Below are 19,365 nucleotides of genomic sequence, written 5' to 3'. Positions count from 1 at the left end.
TTGGCTAAATTACCTCACCTTTCTGTGCTTTCTTTTCCCTATGTATTAATATAAAAAGGGAATGATACCCGCAATGCCAAAAATTATTTTGAGGATAAACTGAGCTAATATACACAAACACTCCTAAGCTAGTGCCTGACATATCCTAAACTCTCAATAAATATCAGTCGTTGTTTATAATGTTACCCTTTGTGGTGATCTGATTAATGTCTGCCTACCTCTCATTATGCTCTCAGCTCCACAAAGAAAGAGGCCTTCTCAGATTTTACTCACCATTACCAAGTATCTGCTGTAACATAGTAGGATCTTGGAATGAATAAAATAATAAGGCCATGATGACTGAATATCTCAGCCATGAATTCAATACTGAAATCAACCCTGGCATCATGGTCGAGTGGCCGCTAAACAGAAGGTCAGGAGCACTGGGTTTTGGTCCCAGCTCTGCCACTAGAATGAGTCTCCGTTTCTCTAAATGAAAGCTAGTGCAGACCTCACAGCCAGTGCCCCTCACTTGCACCCAGCCAGTGCTGACCAAGTACTTGCTACGTGCAGTCACCACTCCAGGGACACAGGACACATAAGGAGATGAGGTTCTGCCTGCAGCATGTGGCAAGGCCTCTCTTTGCAGCTCTTGCTACAGTTGTCTCCCAGCCTCTTCCCTGGACTGGTTTGTGAGCTCCTCAAGGGCAGGGATCAGGTCTCTCTCATTCTTGAGGACATTATATATTGATAAAAGGTATAATCCATCAAGAAGGTATAATAATTACAAACATATACATATCTAACAGCAGAGGCCCCAAAACATATGAAGCAAAAACTGACAGAATTGAAGGGAGAAATGGACAGTTCCACATTAATAGTGGAGATATTAGTACTCCCCTTTCAATAATGGATATTACAACCAGACTGAAATCAGTAAGGAAATAAAGAATTTGAACAACACCATAAACCAATTAGACCTAACCCTCCACCCAACAATGGCAGAATACGTATTCTTCTCAAGTGCATAAAGAACATTCTCCAGGATAGACCATATGTTAGGCCACCAAACAAGTCTTAGTAAATTTTTAAAAATTGAAATCATGAAAAGTGTCATTTCTGACCACAATGAAATCAAACTAGATATCAATAACAGGAGGAAAACTGGGGGAAAATCACAAATATGTGAAAATTAAGAAATACAACATTAAACACCCGATGGGTGAAAGTTGAAAATGAGGGATACTAGAAAATATCTTGAATCAAATGAAAATGAATATACAACATACCAAAACTTATGACATGCAGAAAAAGCAGTGCTCACAGGAAAATTTATAGTTGTAAATGTCTACATTAAAAAGAAGCAAGATCCCAAAACAATAACCTAACTTGACACCTTGAAGACTAGAGAAGGAAGAGTAAACTAAACCTGAAGCTAGCAAAAAGAGGGTAATAATAAATATGAGAGCATAGATAAAATAAAGAACAGGAAAACGGTACTGATGAACCTATTTGCAGGGCAGGAAAAGAGATGCAGATGTAGAGAATGGACCTGTGGACGCAAGGGGGGAAGGGGAGGGTGGGACAAATTGAGAGAGTAGCCTTGACATATATACACTACCATGTGTAAAACAGATAGCTAGTGGGAAGCTACTGTATAGCACAGGGAGCTTAGCTTGGTGCTCTGTGATGACCTAGATGGGTTGGATGGGGGGGAGGGGTGAGAGGGAGGCTCAAGAGGGAAGGGATGTATGTATACGTATAGCTGATTCACTTTGTTCTACAACAGAAACTAACACAACATTGTAAAGCAATTATATTCCCAAAAAATAAATAAATAAAATAATAAAGGAAAACAATAGAGACAGTGAATCAAACCAAAAGTGGGTTCTGTGAGAAGATCAACAAAACTGATGAAATTTTAAGCTAGAATCACTAAGAAAAAGAGAATAGACCAAGTTATTAAAAACAGAAATGAAAGTTGGATAATACTACTGACTCTACAGGAATAAAAATGATTATGAAAGTATATAGTGAATATTTGTACTCCAACAAATTGGGTAACCCAGATGAAATGGACAAATTCCTATAAGGACACAAACTAACAAAGTTGACTCAAGAAGAAATAGAAACTCCTAATAGAACTATAACAAGTAAAGAGATTGAATTCTTTTTTTTTTAAATTAATTAATTTATTTATTTGGCTGAGTTGGGTCTTTGTTGCTGCGTGCGGGCTTTCTCTAGTTGTGGCGAGTGGGGGCTACTCTTTGTTGGGGTGTGCTGGCTTTCTCATTGTGGTGGCTTCTCTTGTTGGGGAGCACGGGCTCTAGGCGTGCAGGCCGCAGCAGTTGAGGCTCACGGACTCTAGGGCGCAGGCTCAGTAGTTGTGGCACACGGGCTTAGTTGCTCCGTGGCATGTGGGATCTTCCTGGACCAGGGCTCGAACCCTTGTCCCCTGCATTGGCAGGTGTATTCTTAACTGCTGTTCCACCAGGGAAGCCTGAGACTGAATATTTAAAAAACAAAAACAAACAAAACTGCAACAAAGACAAGCCCAAGACCGGATGGCTTCACGAGTGAATTCTACAAAACATTTTAAAAGGTTAAAATACAGTCTTCTCAAACTCTTCCTAAAAAATGGAAGAAGGGGAAACATTTCCTATCGCATTCTATGAGGCCAGCATAGCGCTGATAAGAGAGCAGACTAAAACTTCCCAAGCAAAGAGAACTACAGACAAATATCCCTTATGAAAATAGATGCAAGAACTTCAAGATTATAGTAACCAAAGTAAAAATATTTCTACTTGCTGATATCATGATTTTATAAATTCTTAAAGAATAAAAATAGAAGCAAAAAGAAACTGTTAGAGCTAATAAATGAGTTCAGCAATGTTACAGGATACAGATTAACACTCATCTATCAATTGCCATTTAATACAACTGTAGAAATGAAAAATTATTATAATTCTATAGAAATGAGCAACCTGAGGAAAATTATTCTATTTGCAAAATCATTAAAAATAATAAAATACTTAAAAAATATTTAACCAGGAGGTACTAGACTTGTACTCTGAAAACCACTAAACATTTCTGAAAAAAAAAAAGCTAAAGAAGTCATAAATAAGTGAAAATCTACCCCATGTTAATGGATTGGAAAATTTATGATAAGACGGCAGTACTCTCTAAAGTAATCTATACGTCCAATGCAATCCCTATAAAATTGCAACAAATCTTTCTTGCAGAAATGGAAAAGCTGACCCTAAAATTCATATGGAATTGCAAGGAATAGCCAAAACAACGTTGGAAAAGGTGAACAAAGTTAGAAGACACACTGCCTGATTTTTAGTCTTACTATGAAGCAGTAGTAATCAAACAGTGCATCATTGGCATAAAGATAGACATAGACCAGTGGAATAAACTGAGAGTCCAGAAATAAACTGTATCTATGGTCATATGATTTTCAACAAATGGTTGAAATTCAGCAAATGGTAAAGACCATGGAATGTGGAAAACAGTGTTTTCAACAAATGGTGCTAGGAAAACTGAATATCCACATGCAGAAGAATGAATTTGGATCCTTACCTTATACCATATACAAAACTCAAAATGGAGCAAACCTAAATTTAAGAGCTAGAACTATAAAGTTCTTAAAGGGGTAAATATCATGATATTGGATTTGGTAAAGGATTCTTAGATACAACATCCAAAGCACAAGCAAGAAAAGAAATAATAGATAAGTTCATAAGACAATCTATTAAGACTTCATAAATATGATAAACTTTTGTGCATCAAAGGACACTATCAGGAGAGTGAAAAACAACCCATGGAATGGAAGAAAATATTAGACCTGATAAGCATCTAATATTCAGTATACATAAAGGATTATTAGAACTGTGATGGTCCTCCATGTCAATTTGGCAAGGTTATAGTTCCCGGTTATTTAATCAAACACATCTACAATCAGTTGACTATAGAGGATATTACCTTTGAAAATGTGAGTGGGTCTCAGTCATTCAGTTGAAACCCTTAAGAGGCACCCACAGGAACCCTCCGTTCCCTCCAGTTCCATCCAGGTCCTACCTGTTCTCAGAGATGGGTGTAAATAGCCCTTCCTCTGGGAAGTTGTCCTTGATGCCAGCTCCCTTCCCTCATCTACCAATTCAGTGGGTCTCCCACTTCTGTATTATCAAATTCTCCCAGTAAATGTAAGACTCGGGACGGAGCAGGGAGTGTCCTGCACAGAGGGTCTCTGCTTTCCACTCCTCTACCACTCCCCCACAGCGAGTACCACAGCTGTTCACCTTATTCCTTTTCTAGAGGAATATTCCTTTTCTGGAGGTTGATCTGATTCCCCTAGGAGGCAGATGGCTAAAGTCCATCAGAAAGAGCCCCCTAGCTCATCACTAGCCCCCCATCTTCGCCCCTTTCATGTTGCACTACCACCAAGGCCCTTGAGGGGGCAGTGCACACCCAGAAAACAGGACTTGGGCCTGGGCCATGCTGTGGACTCCAAAGCTGGGGGGACACGGGAGCTGAGACTCAGGGACCTTCTAACCCAGTCTTCTCTGATGACAGGGAGACCAAGGCCTCAGTCAGGAAGAGACTTGGAGGAACCCACATCTCTTTCTCCTCCATGGTACCATCTGAGGGGAAGGCTGACTCCAGCTCCAGACCAAAATCTCCTGCAGCTCTGCTGCTTTGCCAGCTAGGAAACTGGGATGGGTGTCTTATGTCCCTGATCCAGCCATTTGGACCCAAGGCTAGGCAGCCCGTTCGTCCACTTGGCCCGTGGGAGTCCCCTGCAGTGCCCATCCTTGGTGAAGGCAGGGTGCCCTCTCCTGGGAGATGGAGCGAAGACAGGAGGAGCAGCAGGGGCCTGGCTTCCTGAGGACAGGCTAGGCTGGTTTAGTGAAGAAAGGAACCCCCACCCACCCCACCAGCCTGGAAGAAGCTAAATGCCAGCAGGATGGACCAGCATGGAAGCCAGAGACCTGCTGATTCTGCCAGCTCAGCATCCCCTCCTGGAACAGCCAGCTGTTGCCACTTTATCCCATTACCAGGGCCTCCTGCCCCCAAACTGTCCCCCACCTGCCCACGGACCAAACAGACCCCTCTTCCTGTTAATCTAGACAAGACAAAACTGGAATTTTTCAAAGATACCTTAAGTGAGAAATGAAACGGCACCGCGTCTCGTGCCCCTTTCCCTCTCTCTTTGCAGACTTCCAGCCTCCACTCTGCCTTTATGAGCAGCTCCCAGCTCTGTGAGTCATCTTTGCCACCAGCTTTTGAAAATTTGGGGAACTCTTCCTCAGGGGAGGGAAAAGGAAAGAAGGAAGGAGAAATTTGTGAATAATGGGAAGGGTGTGAGTGCAAATCCCTTTTATTTGAGAACCCAAATGATCCAAACTGTCTAGATGAGGGTTTCCACCTGGTTCCTCTGAGCTCAAAGGGCTCCGTGGGCCTGGTGGGGAGCCCTTGTGTTGGCCGCCTGGGGCCTCCACTCCCATTTCTTCTGAGCAGTTCTATTTTGACTAAATTTCGTTTCAAATGGACAGTTTGTTGCTATAAAGGAAACAATTGAAAATCTCCGATTTGTCTCAACCCAGTCTCTGATATTTAAGGAAAATGATATTTGAAGCAGTCCTAGGGAGGCTTAGAGACCGCATCCACCAGCCCAGTCCCTGTCCTCAGGGTTCGCTGCCTCTCAGGAGGTCTGGACAGTTGAAAGAGGGGGCAATGCCAGCCTTATGGGAGATTCCTCATCCACCTGGTGCTCCTATGGAGAGAGGCCTGCACACCTGGAAACTTCTCCCCATGTCTTCTTCAGGTGGTGAGTGGAGGTGCTCTGCAGAGCAGAGAGGATGGCATGCAGCGAGGAGAAGTTCCTGAGGTTCGGCATTCCTGGGGAAGGTAAGAGAATGAGCTATGAGGTGGGGAGCTGGGGCCTGGCTTGCTCCAGCTGAGCCTTGCAGAGCATACTGCTCACTGGACCAGTGGCTCTGCCCAGGATGTGAGTTCTTTGCCATCCCCCCCACCAACATGCCACCTCTGAGTACCCCAAGTTCTCTGGAGCTATGCAGGCACCCCCAGTGCAATCAGGCAGGTCTACAGACTGCTGGACCTGATGGGCCTGGAGAGTCTGGAGAGGAAGCATCACTTTTCTATTTCTCCCCCAGCTTTAGGATGTATTGTCAAATTTTAAACTTTCATAATTTTGTCATATTATGACTGAGCCTGAGGCATTTACCCAGGAATGGAATTTTGGGGTCATTGAGTATGTGTAAGTCCATTTTTAGGAGATACTATCAAAGAGTTTTTGAAAGTGGTTGTAGGATTTTACACACATAGCAGGGTATGAGAGTTCCAGGTGCTTCACATCCTCACCAACACTTGGTATTGTCAGCATTTTTCAGCCATTCTGGTATATGTGTAGTGGTGTTTCATTGTGGTTTTAATCTGCATTTTCCCGATGAGTAATGATGTTGTGCAGCTTTTTATGTACTTGTTGGCCATTTGGTTATCTTTCTGTGAAATGCCTAGTCAAATCTTTTTCCCATTTCTTTTTTCAGGTAGATTGTCTCTTTCCTCTTATTAATTCACAGAAATTAGTTACGTATCCTTTGTGAGGCTTTTTCCAGATAAATATATGACACGTATTTATTCTCCTTCTGCTCTTTCTTACTCTATTGAAGGTGTCTTTTGATGAAGTGAAGTTCTTAGTTTTAATAAGGTCCAGTTTATTAATTTTTGTCTTTATGCCCCAAGGTCAAGAAAATATTCTCCTATGTTATCTAATACAAATGCTATTATTTTAAACTTCCACATTTAGATTTTAAATCCACCTGGAATTGATTTTTTGTTCATGGTGTAAGGTAGGAGTCAAGATTAATTTCTTTCCCATATGGATAACTAGTGACCCTGGGCTGTTTACTAAGACTATCTTCTCCCCATTGCTCTGCCAGGCCTCTTTAGTATATACAACATAAATGTTCGTATGTGTGAGTCTGAGTTGGACTCTCTGTTTCTCTTTGTGTTTATCCTTGCGCTACTACAGCACATTGCCCTGATGATTGTAACTTTATTCTAAGGCTTAATATCTGGTCGTGTAAGCCCTTCAAGTTTATTCTTCTTTGAGATTGTCTTGACTATTCTTGGCCATTTGTACCAAGAATACAAATTTTGAAATCAAAATTTTGGAAATCAAATAGTCAGTGTCCACCAGACATCTGCTGAGATACTTTATTGTGATTGTATAAATCTATGGATCAATTTGGGGAGAAGTAACATCTTAACAATACATAGCAAAACAAACAAACAAATAAAAACACCAAAAAAACCCAACCCAAACCATCATAATAAAAAGGAAGAAATGATAAACTGTGAATATTTGTAATTCATATTACAAAGGGGCTTACATGCCCAATATACAAACAGTTCCTAGAAATTGATAAGAAAAAGAACAGACACACAGTAGAAAAACTGGCAAAAGACATGAACCCACAGTTCACGGAAAAACAAATGTGAATAGCCTTAAGTATATGAAAATATGAATAGAAATAAAATAGAAATAGAAATGCCTACATATGTTCACCATGCAAAAGAATGTTCAGAGCAGCATTATTTGGTAATTCTCTAAACTGGAAACCACCCAAATGTGCATCAATAATAGAAAGGATAAATACGATGGGTTATATTTTTTGGTAATGGGATGATATACAGAAATAAAAATGAACTACAGCCACATTCAAAAATATGTTTGAAACTTACAAACATAATGAAAGAAGTCCAACATAAAAGGGTACATTCTGTATTATTCCATTTAAGTTCAAAAACAAGCAAAACATTCATAAGTTAGAATATTTGTTACCCTTGGGGAGGAGAGGGCAGTGACTTGGGATGGGTACATAAAGGGGGCTCCTGGAGAGCTGGTAATGTTCTATTTCTTGTGGGTACTGGTTACCAGGTGTATTCCCACTGGATAATATATTAATCCATACACTTATGATTTCCATACTTTTCGGTATGTGTGCTATAGTTCAACACACAAATCCTATTAGTTGGATCCAGAACTTTTTTTCTGGTTAGTCCCAAGGTCAGATGACATAGTGTTTGGTTCAAAACTCTGGAATTACATGGTCGAGATTCATATCCTGGATTTAATCACTTCCTATCTTGGAGATCTTGGCCAAGTTACCAACTCTCTGAGCCTCAGTTTCTTCATCTAATTACAGTACCCCTCTCATAGTTATTGAGAGTGTTAAAACCTCTCAATAAATATTAGCTCTTGAGGTGGTCCTTGTTGGTTTTCTTTCTATGGACTATGGAGAAGATGGACGATGGACTGTGAAAGAGGAAGAAAGAGGATGAGGTTCAAGTCAAGAGACATTTTCAAAGTGAAGACTGAGGGGGAAGATATGATGTTGAAGTGCAGGAAAAAGAGTCCAAAGGCTTGGCTTCACTCCTTCCATTCCCTGTCTCTCACCTCCTTGCCCATCTCTAACACGGGAGGTGGATTCACCAGATGATCTCTAGCTGGTTAGTCTTTCCAGTTATAACATTGTAGAGTTAGGAGGGTAATACAAATGCCGTCTAAAAGCCAAACACAAATTTCCATGTTTGAACCGAACTCAAATACAAAGGCCCAGAAACTTGGGAATTAAGGGAGGTAAATTCTTAGTGGTGATATTATGGGTTATTTTTATTTTCTCCATTCAGTTTTTTTTTCTATTTTAAACAATGTGTGTTGCTTACTCAGAACAAAACACTGTACCTGATAATCCATGCCTACAAATGTATATCCATATATTAAAAAAAGAACCACATTATAGATGTGCCAGAAATTGGAACCCAGAAAGCATCTATCTGAGCAGGGAAAACACAGTTTCTGATGTAGAAGGGCCAAGCCAACAGGGCCTCTTAGACAAGACAGAGATCTCGCTAACTGCAAATAATTCCTGGACATTTCCTATTTTTTATTGTGTTTTTCACCCCAACCTCACTTAAATATACTTTCTCTTTTTCCAGCTAAAATTAGTCCAATCACTTGTTACAATATTTCACCTTGTTAATAAAACCTGGGACCAAAGAAGGGGAATAAAAGGGTTTCTACTCACTGTTTCTTAATTTCTGAAACTAGTCTGGACAGAATGATCACTTATTCAAGGGAGTTGTCATAGGGAGCATTTATGAGCAATTGGGACAGGGATCCCTGCTGAGGGGAGGGATTCTCTGAGGAGTCAGGAACCCCACACCTATAGGAAACCCTCACCAAGTTCAGTGTCAGCCACAAGTATCTTCAGCCCTGGCCATGCAGGACTCTGGGTGCGTGTGTGGGAAAGAGCCAACTCTGGCAGAGTCAGACCAGGACACTCCGGGCATTCGTGCATTTACCAGGGAGCACTCAGTGTTTCTGAATAATGTGCAGGACACTGCTGAGGGCAGTCGAAGCTGGACAAAAGTTAGGAGGGCACACCTGCCCCTCAGAAAACCCCTTCCAGTAGGATGCCCTGAACTCCTGCATTTGACAGCGACCAACGTACAAGCACGTTCAGGGAAAGGAGAGGTGACGAGGTGAGGAAAGGGAGATGAGGGTCAGAGTGAGTGGGTGGGATCTTGTCACTGGTAGTGGCTGGAAGTATGGGTGGCTTTGGGGTGTGTGGAAACAGAAGGATCCCAGCAGAGGAGCAGGGTGAGGAAGGGCAGGGGGCAGTGGCAGTTGCAGGAACAGTGAGGAGTTTGCTGAAGCAGGGAGAGTCAGGGCGGGAACCAGATGTGGGGGGCCTCTGAGGTCATCTAGGGACTGTGGGCTGGGTTTGGTAGGGGCTGCAGAGCTGGTGAGGGCCTTTTGAGCAGGAGAGTGGGTACATCAGAGCTGTATTTTAGGAGGGTTATGCAGCAGTGGTGAGTTGGGTGAATGGAACTCAAAGAGTCACATAAATTAGCCTTTTAATTATAATTCCATTCAAGCCTGAGGCCTGGATTCTGAGCCCTTCAACCTCTTTTAGTCTGAGAAAGAGATGGTCTCTTTTAGAGATGCTTTCCACTTATTTATAGCCACGCACTACTTTATGCTACTTCCCAGCAGAGATTGGTTTTAACCAAGACAAAGAAGATAGGATGGTTTTTCTTGACCGCAGTGGCTCAGAGATGCATCTCCTGTCTCCTGCTAGTTTTCGGAATATTCAATGTGCTGCTCTGGATGCTCCTGCCAGCCCTGAGGTATCCCCTGCACAGAGAAACTGGCAGGAATTTCACTACTCCACGAGGGAGGCTCCCCGTCGCTAAGGGCAACCCGCCTCCTCCTGGGAAAGTGCGTGAGGGCGGGGCCAACGGAGCTCCCGCCCCTCTGCGTTGCCTTGGAGACCAAGTGTGTCTAGTTGCAGCTGAGGTTGGACTTGAGTGGTGCTTTCTGCTGGTGCAGGTGCGGGCGCGGCCGGGTCCCTGGGCGCAGGGCCTCCCTCCACTTGGCGGGGCTTAGAGGGCCTGCCCTGAGACTGCCCCTGCTCCTTGATGGGCTTGTGGGGCAGGCGTGAGAGGAGCCTGCTGGGCTTCTCAGCATTCAGTAGGTGCCTAATGAGCGTGGCCAGAATCAGGCCGCTCCCTCCCGTCACGTCCTCCTACCCAGGTGTCCTTTGTTGGGGGAGGGGGAGGGGTGCAGGGGAAGTCCTCGAACCGCGTTCTGCACCAGTTGGGGGTTCAAGGCCGGGTTGAAATCCCAGCTGATACCTTGGGCACGTTGACTTTTCCCGGAAGAGCTTGAGAGAGTGAAGCACAAGCAATAGCTATTATTCTTTGTCCCCAAAGTCAGTCTCGGATTTGCGCCTGGCGTGGCTGGGAGAGCCGACCTTCTCAGTGAGTTCGAGTTAGGTTCTTGCCTGAGGTTTCTTTCCCTTTTGCTTCTTCGCACCCCTCCCCCTCTTCTTTTAAAGTAAAAACCCTGAGGCCTGAGAGGGGCCCTGATGCTTTCTCCCAGGGTAGAGGAGTCTCAGCCCCGGTGGACCCGGCCAGCCTGTCTGCCCGGGGAGCCTTGTCCTCGGGGGAGGACTTGTCCTCGGAGGGGTAGGGGGAGGTTTGTCAGTATCCGTCTGGGTCTAATAGAGACCAAACCCCAGACAACAGCTTCCCTGCAGGGGTGTCCAGCCAGAGGCTAAGATGTCCTCAGTGGGGAAGGTGACCCAAATTCCCAGCGGGAAGGTCTACCAGCAGATCTTCGAGGCTGAGGTAAGCCTGTTCTTCTGTTCCCCCTTTTCCTGCTCCCCCCTTCCCTCCAGCCCCCTGGAAACTTCCCTCCCTCTGAAGACTTCCTTGCCTGGAATCTAATGAAATAAGGGCTTTGAAATTGCTTAGATTAAAAATAATTCTTATTGGCTCCTGAAATGTAAGGATACAAAATTAGAATGTCTGTTTCTGAAAATTAGAAAATTAAAATTAAATTAAATTTAATTTAATTTAAATTACTCAGAAATAGCCAGAATTAGCCGTTGGGTGTCCTGGAGCTTTTACCTAGCATGAAAGCATTTCTAATTTTTCTGTTTAAAAACTGGGTTTGATTCTATAGCAGTGTCTTAAAACCTACTTTTTCCCTGGTTAAAGTATCCCAGAGACCTTTCCGTGTCACTGCACATTCACGAACTTCACGATGTTTAGTGGCTGCCTAGTTTTTGACCTAGGACTTCCCATAATTTATTAAGGTAATAATGCCCTCTTGACAGCCATATAGGTTGTTGGCATTGCCTTGTCATCTGTAAAAAACTGCACAGATGAAACAATATCTTAAAAGAAACACACAGACTCAAACCCTGCCTTTGAAGTTCTGTACTGCTTATTTAAAAGGGATTTTTATTCCTACTTTGAGCCCTAAATAATGCTCTCTGTGGAAGGCTTGGAAATTATAATAGCATAAAGAAACAAATTACTCACATGATCCTGCTCCCTAGAAGCAACCATTCTTAACGTTTGGGTTATTTTCTCCTCGTCATTTCTCCATGCATTTAAAGTTTTGAGATTATAATGTATAATTTTGGTTATAATTTTAATTATACTTTTCTTTTTTTTTTTTTGCCCCTCCACGCTCCTTGCGGGATCTCAGTTCCCTGACCAGGGATTGAACCCGGGCCATGGCAGTGAAAGCCTGGAATCCTAACCAGTGGGCCACCGGGGAACTCCCCTAATTTATGCTCTTAATTGATATATTTTATGGTATATCATATCCTGAGCATTTCCTCATGTCATAAAAAATCCTTTGTAAGTCTCATTTTTAATAAATTCCTAACATTCAACTGAAGGGACATACTGGGTTTACTCAACCAATCTCCTATTGTTGGACAGTTCCATTTTTCCAATTCCTTGTGATTATAAAAATGCGGGGATGAGCATCTTGGTCCTCATTAAAATTTCTTAAAAGATGCCCTCCTAGAAATGGCTGAATGACTGATATGGGGAGGGGAGAGCCCACCTGCATGGGGTGTGCCCTGGGGTTGCAGGCCTCCCTCAAAGTGCCTTCCTGCTGGCCAGCTCCCACTTGACCTTCTAAGACAGCACAGTCAGCCTGGGTGCTGGAGAGTCTGCAGTTCTGATCCCCCTAACCTGGATCTTCCTGGATTTAGGTACAGCTGGTCCACTCCCTGGCATCCACCAGGAAGCGAGCTATGGAGCATTCCATGGCCCCAAAGGATGGCAGGAAGCTCTTGATGAAGAAGATGGATATTCGTGAAGGAGAGATGATGTCTCCTCGGCAGCGGAAGTGGGTGCACAGCCTACCCAATGACTGGGTCACAGAAAACCCTGTTCTCTACAGGTAGGTCCTGCTGTCCAGGCCACATCCCACACACTAGGGGTGGTCAGAATTTTCAAAAACTCAAAAAGAGCTCACACAAGATGAATACCAGATAGGAATGAAGTCCCAGGTACCTCCCCTGAGAGAGAGAGGTAATAACACCTACTTTGCAGGATTGTTTGCTTCTCCCTCTCTTCCGCCCTCTCCCTCGCTGGGCACTGGGTATGTGGATCCCAACCTTCTGGAACTTGAGGCTTCAACAGTACATAAATAAGCAGGTCTCCCCAAAGGGGGGAAGGCTCTGACACCGAGGACAGCGTGGTGGGACAGGAGCCAGGAAAGCTGTCTGAGGAGGGGCCTCAGCTGAGATGAGAGGATGAGGAAAGGAAACATGGAGCAGGGCTCTGAGACAGTACCAGCTTATCTGTTCCAGAAGGCTGAAGAAGTCAGCGGGCCTGCGGAGAGGGGTGGGAGATGAGGCCAGGAGAGACTTGCAGGCCACAGTCCGTATTTTGGACTGTACTGAAGTGAACAGCTGATTTGCATTTTTAAGGCCTTCAGGTTGTGCGGTGTGTAGAATGTGGGGGGCTGCAAGGAAAGGCAGGGAGGCCAGGGAGGAGGCCACCACAGTCCACGCAAACTCGGTGGGGCTGTGAGAGGGACACAGGGCACTTCAGGTTTATTTTGGAGGCAGAACCCTTGGGACTAGGTGACAGATTGGGTGGGAGGAGAGGGCTCCTGAGAGTCCTAGGTCTCTGGCCTGAGCGCTTGGGTGGACAGCAGAAGTGCCATTCCCTGTGATGGGAGCAAGTGGGGTTGGGACAGGGAGATCAGGAGTTCCTTCTGAACTTCTGAGTTCAGAAGTTGAACTTGAGATTCCTGAGCATGCCATTTCAGCTCCCTGAGCTTAGACTCCTCAAGCAGGGAGAAAGGAACGGAAAGGAAAAGGAAAAGTGCTTCCTCACGGGGCACTTTGGAGAATGTAGCAGGAGCTGGGCTTCCCTTAGGCTCGTCAAGCTCTGCACCAGCCATAAACCTTCTCGAGTCTCGGACTCTGGGACAGGAAGTCAGTCCTGCTGTATCTGCCTTTGTGTTCCTTTTAACCCCCATTGGAGCAGGGATTGACTGGGTAAAAGTCTCTGCCCTGCCCTTTGAGTTTTCCCAGGAAAAGGTCCCCTGAGGCTTCTGACACTCAGCACCCTGAATAGCTGGGCAAACCCACTGGCCACCCAGGCACAGACTGGAGGCCAGCATTCTCCAGCCCTGTCCCTGATGCCCCATGCAGGGATCCAGAGGCACACACAGCTGGAACCTGACCATACTCCCTCCCACCTCCTGGGAGGATAGTCTTGTGCAGCCTGGCTGTGACTCTGGCTCCTACAAGGGTCCCAGGCCCCTCTCAGCTGACCTGTTTTCTACCAGACTCAGGGTCTCCTGACATCTCCCTGTGCTTCCCGAGGGTCCCCTCCTCCCCAGAGTTTAGCCTAGAACCACCCATCCTCCCCATAACTGGATATAACATCAGTCAGGCACTCTTGGCACCCACAGGACACTGGGGAAAGGCACTTCTCATGGAGGGCTCTGGCGCTGTGCTGGCTTCCTGGCACAGACAGACAAGGCCAGCTCTGCTCTGGATACAAGAAGAGAGATGTGCTTATAACCTACCAGGCCCTGCCACCCTCAAAGCGACTGGGATCACTGACTCAGCATCAGCACCTCTCTGGGGTGCCTTGTCCCCTTCTTGAAAATTCGGCCAGCCAAACCGGTCAACTTGTGCATTCATTCACACAGGACAGGACCTCTGGTGGGTGGAAGAGAAACTCGGGGTACGGGTAGATCACCACTAGTGTAAACCAAGCCCCCAAGCTCCTGGGGCAAGTGGCCAAGAAGCCAGAGCCATTAGCAGCTCCCATAGTCGGGGCACCCAGGCTCCAGTGGGGCCGCCTTAGTCCAGGGGCATTTGGTTGACAAGGCTGAGAGACCCACCTCTGGAGGGCCAGCCTGGGCCCCATCAGCTGCCACCCAGGCCCTGCAGTCTTCCTTGGTGGTAGGTGTGCCATGAGGACTACATAAGAAAAAGTCTGGAAAGTGTTGCACATGTCAGGGCCCCGAGGAATGGCAAGCGTCACTGAGAACTGCTGCATTTCTGTGGTGCTTGCCCTGTGGACAACACATTAAGGGATTTTTATTCCAAAGCTGAGGTCATGCTCAGCCACCTGGTGCTCCCTGCTGAGATAGTTTGTCCTGGGATCCCAGCTCTCTCCTCCCACACTCAGACCCCATGAACCATGGACCTTGGCGTCACATGCAGGGATCTGGGAATCCCAGCGCCACTTTGTCCAGTGACTTGCCTCCCTCATCCCCCATCCTGGACAACAGGGTCACCCCGGCTGCCTCATAGGATGGGTTGTTGAAGAAGCAAATGAGGAGCGTGCTGAATGCTCGGCCCCAGTCTGGCTTTCCCAGGTTGGCCAGGCCCCTTGTGGCCCTCAGTTTCCACATGTGGAAAATGGCTCCTGCCCACCACTCACACTTGTTGCGCAGCCAGAATGGAGCAAGATCCCTGAGGGCAGACCCCAGCTTCTCATCTGAGGACTGTGGTGCCTGCTGGCAGCAGATGCCCAGGCAGTGTTTGTTGGGGGCACATCCTCAGGGCATTCTGGAATCAGTGGGCCCGGACTATTACCAATTCCCAGGGTCTCTCTGGAGACCCAGAGCTACCCTGGAGGGGAGCAGTGCGGGGCGGGGAGGGGGGGGGTGTTGGTTATTGTTTTCCTCTGCTTGTGCCTCAGGGAAAAGGAAATAGCCAAGAAGGAAAAAGCTCAAGAGAGTGAGAACAGCATTGCTGCCAGAGAAGTGCGGGGCCTCACAGACACCGCCGGTGAGCCTCTGTTCAGGCGTGAGGGCAGGCATGGCCTGGGCCAGAGAGCGCTCTGTGGGGAGCTCCTGGAAGCGCTAATGTAGAAGCACCTGAAGGTCCCGCTGTTCCTCTGCTCAGCATCATAGAGGGCCTTCCCGGAACCCACCTCTCCGCCCCGCCCCTCTCCCCTGGGCCTTTGCCTCTGAAGCGTTTCCCCTGAACCTTCTCCCCAGCGCAGGGAGCTGGGGGGGGAGGAGGGGCTGCCTGCACAGTCAGCATTTCCTGATGAAACCATTTGGTAAAGGCTGTAGCTCGCTCTTCTGTGATTTCACAGGAGGATTTTTCAATCTACATTGTCTTCCTTCGTATCACATTACCCTGGTTTGACTTTATCCAGATATGGAGGCTCTTTTTCTTTGTGATTAAAAAAGTAATACATGCTCACTATAGAAAAAGGAAGGAGATAAAGCAGAAGGTGAAAACTCCGCCTCCACAATAACACCCTTTCTCCGCCCAAGAGTGCCCACCGCCCATGAAATCACATAGTGCCCCGGGTCCCACCTGTATTCAGAGGACATCAGAGCGCAGGGTGAGCTCACAGACCCTAGAGCAGAGGGCCCACATGCCAACCCCTGCCGAGCCTCTGACTGCCTTTGTTCTTGGACCCCCATGCCTGAGTGTCCTCACTTGTAGGATGGGGCCGGTAATAGAACCTGCCTCTTGACTTCATCCTGAGGAGTAACTGATTTAGAACAATACCTGGTGAATGGTAAGTGCAGATAAGTGTTGGTAATTCTTATCTGTGTATGTATTTTCTTCTATAAAACTTTTTAAAAAAACCCTAAATGTTCCTATTCTATACATACCATTTGGAACTTTTTTTGAGCATTTAACTGTATATGCAAGACTTAATTCCCTACAGCACTTAGGGATCACCTTCTTTTGCCTTAAGTTTCTGACACTGCCGGCCTGCTTTGGGGGGCCATCTCCTGAACCCAGGCACTTGCTGCCTTGCTGTCTTTTCCTGGGTACTCTGACTTCACCTTGGAGCTCTGAGGGCAACCTCATCACCTCCGTTGTTCTCCCCCAGTTCCTGAGAGGATCAGCACCATCACCCTTCAAGGGCAAGGGGATTACAAGAGGAGGGGCTGTGAGAGTGCTCTGGCGAGCTTTAAGGAGGAGATCGCTCAGATTGGGATGGTGAGAATTCTCCCTGTCGCTCGCCTTCTGTTCCTGGGCCACTCCAAGGGGAGGGTGGACTCCGCACAGCGCCCACCGCCCCTCCTCCCAGGTCCTCAGTGGCTCACCAGGTGTAGACAGAATCGTAGTAGCCATGTTTGGATGGCTTGCTACAAGTTCTGATTATGAGCAGAACTCTATATGTCAGGTACTGTTATAACCTCCAATTTACAGGTGAGGCCCAGAAAGTCCTGCCTGATTTGGCACGTAAGGGCCAAGTGGGAACTGGACTCTGGATCTGATGCTAATGCCCAGTCTTTGATCTCCCTGCTCAGTCCTACTAACAAGGGGCCAAACGGCCTGACCCTTAGGCACTACCCCCAGTTGGCTCCCTGTTCCTCTCCAGAGACCTCTAACCAGACTAATCCCTGGAATATTGCCTAAGTGAGACCCTTCTTTGCCCTTTCGGGTCCTCTCTGGGCCCCGGATCACACTCACCACTTTCTCCCTGAGTTCCCTGGATTCCAGGAGCTGGCCGTAGACCCAAAGCACCAAGAAGGTGCTCCCCCTGCCAGCTTATCACTTTCCTAATGTATCCCAACTGGACTTGAGCTCTGCTGTCACCATGAGCTCAGTGGCTTTGGTCACACAACTGAACTGAGCCTCAGTTTCCTCATCTGAAGTACTCTTGGAATTATTTCACTGGCCACTTCTTTAATGAATATTTGTTGAGCTCCAACCATGGGCCAGGCATAAGGTCAGCACGTACTTTGCAGGCTATGATGAGGACCAAGTGAGTCTGAGGACAAGGGCTCACACATGACGTGTGTCCCGAATAGTGCTGCCCTAGTGCTCTGGCTGTGAACAATTAGTAAATCTGAACTCTTTAGGTCTAGGTAAGAGTTACTATTTTTGAGAGAGGACCGCAGCTGGCACTTCCCTACTATAGGGTTGGGGGGGGGGGTCCTTCCTGTCCCAGGGGTGTTGATACCATAGCCCTCGCCCTCCTGGCCTGTTTTAGGAAATGGAACCTCTCATCTTGGAGCCAGGAGCCCTTCTTTTAAAAAAGCTGGCTGAGTCTGACGAAGACATCAACAATCTCTTCGAAAAGGTGGAAAACGACAGCAACCTTGAAGATTACACCATCCAAGTAGGGGTCCCCTCGAGGCGGTACCTGCCCCACCTGTGTCCTGCTCCTGCTCCTTTCTTCCCTGCCACCTGTTCTCCCAGCCTGACCCAAACTTCTTGGCACAGACCCTGTTAGAGCTGCGGGATCAGGTGGCCGAGAAGTTCCTGCTCCAGAAGCAGGAGATCAAGGAGCTGGACAAGACGCTGCACTCACTTGAGTTCTCCCGGGCAGATAAAGTGAGTTGGCCTCCAGATGTGCTCTTGGTGATTTTCACTCGTGGGATTTATGAGTCATCACCTGTTTTTAGTTCTCCAGGAGAAGGGAGTCACTCACTGTGGTGCCTTGTCATTTCTAGCTAAAAAGTGTGTTGAAGAAATATGTGGAAATCATAGAGAAAACTTCCTACCTCATGCAGCCCGACGTGTACAGGCTGATCAATAAAGAAGCCATGGTGAGTGGTTTTCACGTGCAGGGGATCAGCCCGTGGGAGCAGGACCCCAGGATGCCCTAGAGCCTGGGTCTCAGGAATGATGGGCTTCTTATATATAACATTTCCAAGTAACTCAGGTTGGCTACTTGAGTTCAGAACTAGAGTCTTTGTTAAGTATTTTCAATAGAAATCTCTCTAGTACATTTTATACTTCCCTGCCATGTTCATCCCAGTTAACCTAATACTGTGTCATCAATGTGACCAGTGCTAATTTTATGAGCACCTACGGGGCCGTGTCTCAGCCACCATGTGCAATGCTATGTGTGCTACAAGACAGAGGCGTGATCTCACAACTGTTGTGGTCTCAGGGTGGTGTGTGCACTCATAAGTGACCGCAGCATGCTCTGTATGCCTAGTTTTTCTAGTGGTTCTTGTCTTTCCTCCTGCTGTCTGTCTATTGCTGAACCATGCCTGCTCCTCTGGCTCTGTCCCCACTGCTTCTCTGTCCACACCCTCAGCCTCCTCCAGGTGCTTCCTTTGGGATAAAAAATATACAAGAAAATCAAGGTTGTTCATGAAACGACACTTCTTTTGGCTACCTACTTGCATAGGTTTCTAGGTCCTGTACAGAAAGCTGGGCTTGCCGGTTAACGGGCCTCCTGGCAGCGCGCAGGGTACAGTGTTCAGAATCACAGATGGGCTCCAGCCCAGGTCTGTGCCTTGGGGTCCTGGACAAAGCACAGGCAGAGAGTGAGCACAGACCCCCCTCTCCACTGCCCAGACATGAAAGTTCCCGAAATTACTCAGCCCCAGCACCTGGAACTCCGTGTCCATAAAATGAGGATAGTGATACTTAAACACCAGTACTTGGTGGGAGGATGACATAAGAGGACGCAGCAGTGGCCGCTCTCATTTTGAGACAAGCAGGAGTTCCTAACTTTGAACCATTTGATCGATTAGGGGAGTCGGAGTTAGCAGTGTCCCACTTATGTTTCGGCGTTTGACTCCTGTGT

At 46.6% G+C, this 19,365-nt stretch overlaps 1 protein-coding gene across 2 annotated transcripts in view; it reads left to right on the top strand.

The window, feature by feature from the left end:
- Positions 1-11,115: 11,115 nt before the first annotated feature.
- Positions 11,116-19,365, top strand: part of CCDC180 (coiled-coil domain containing 180) — a 54,845-nt gene continuing 46,595 nt past the window's right edge. Inside the window, exons 1-7 of one of the 2 annotated variants that reach the window (XM_061201121.1) lie at positions 11,116-11,199; positions 12,585-12,775; positions 15,547-15,635; positions 16,705-16,814; positions 17,815-17,943; positions 18,048-18,158; positions 18,278-18,373. In XM_061201121.1, the coding sequence (XP_061057104.1) occupies positions 11,131-11,199; positions 12,585-12,775; positions 15,547-15,635; positions 16,705-16,814; positions 17,815-17,943; positions 18,048-18,158; positions 18,278-18,373 (795 nt within the window). In that variant the 5' untranslated portion in view covers positions 11,116-11,130. The remainder of the gene's footprint in view (positions 11,200-12,584; positions 12,776-15,546; positions 15,636-16,704; positions 16,815-17,814; positions 17,944-18,047; positions 18,159-18,277; positions 18,374-19,365) is intronic. The other variant, XM_061201120.1, reaches the window with a different exon arrangement.

The sequence above is a fragment of the Eubalaena glacialis genome, chromosome 9 (genome assembly GCF_028564815.1).
Source record: "Eubalaena glacialis isolate mEubGla1 chromosome 9, mEubGla1.1.hap2.+ XY, whole genome shotgun sequence".
NCBI lineage: Eukaryota > Metazoa > Chordata > Mammalia > Artiodactyla > Balaenidae > Eubalaena > Eubalaena glacialis.
The sequence above is the reverse complement of the archived record's forward strand: the minus strand, read 5'-3'. Positions and strand labels throughout refer to the sequence as shown.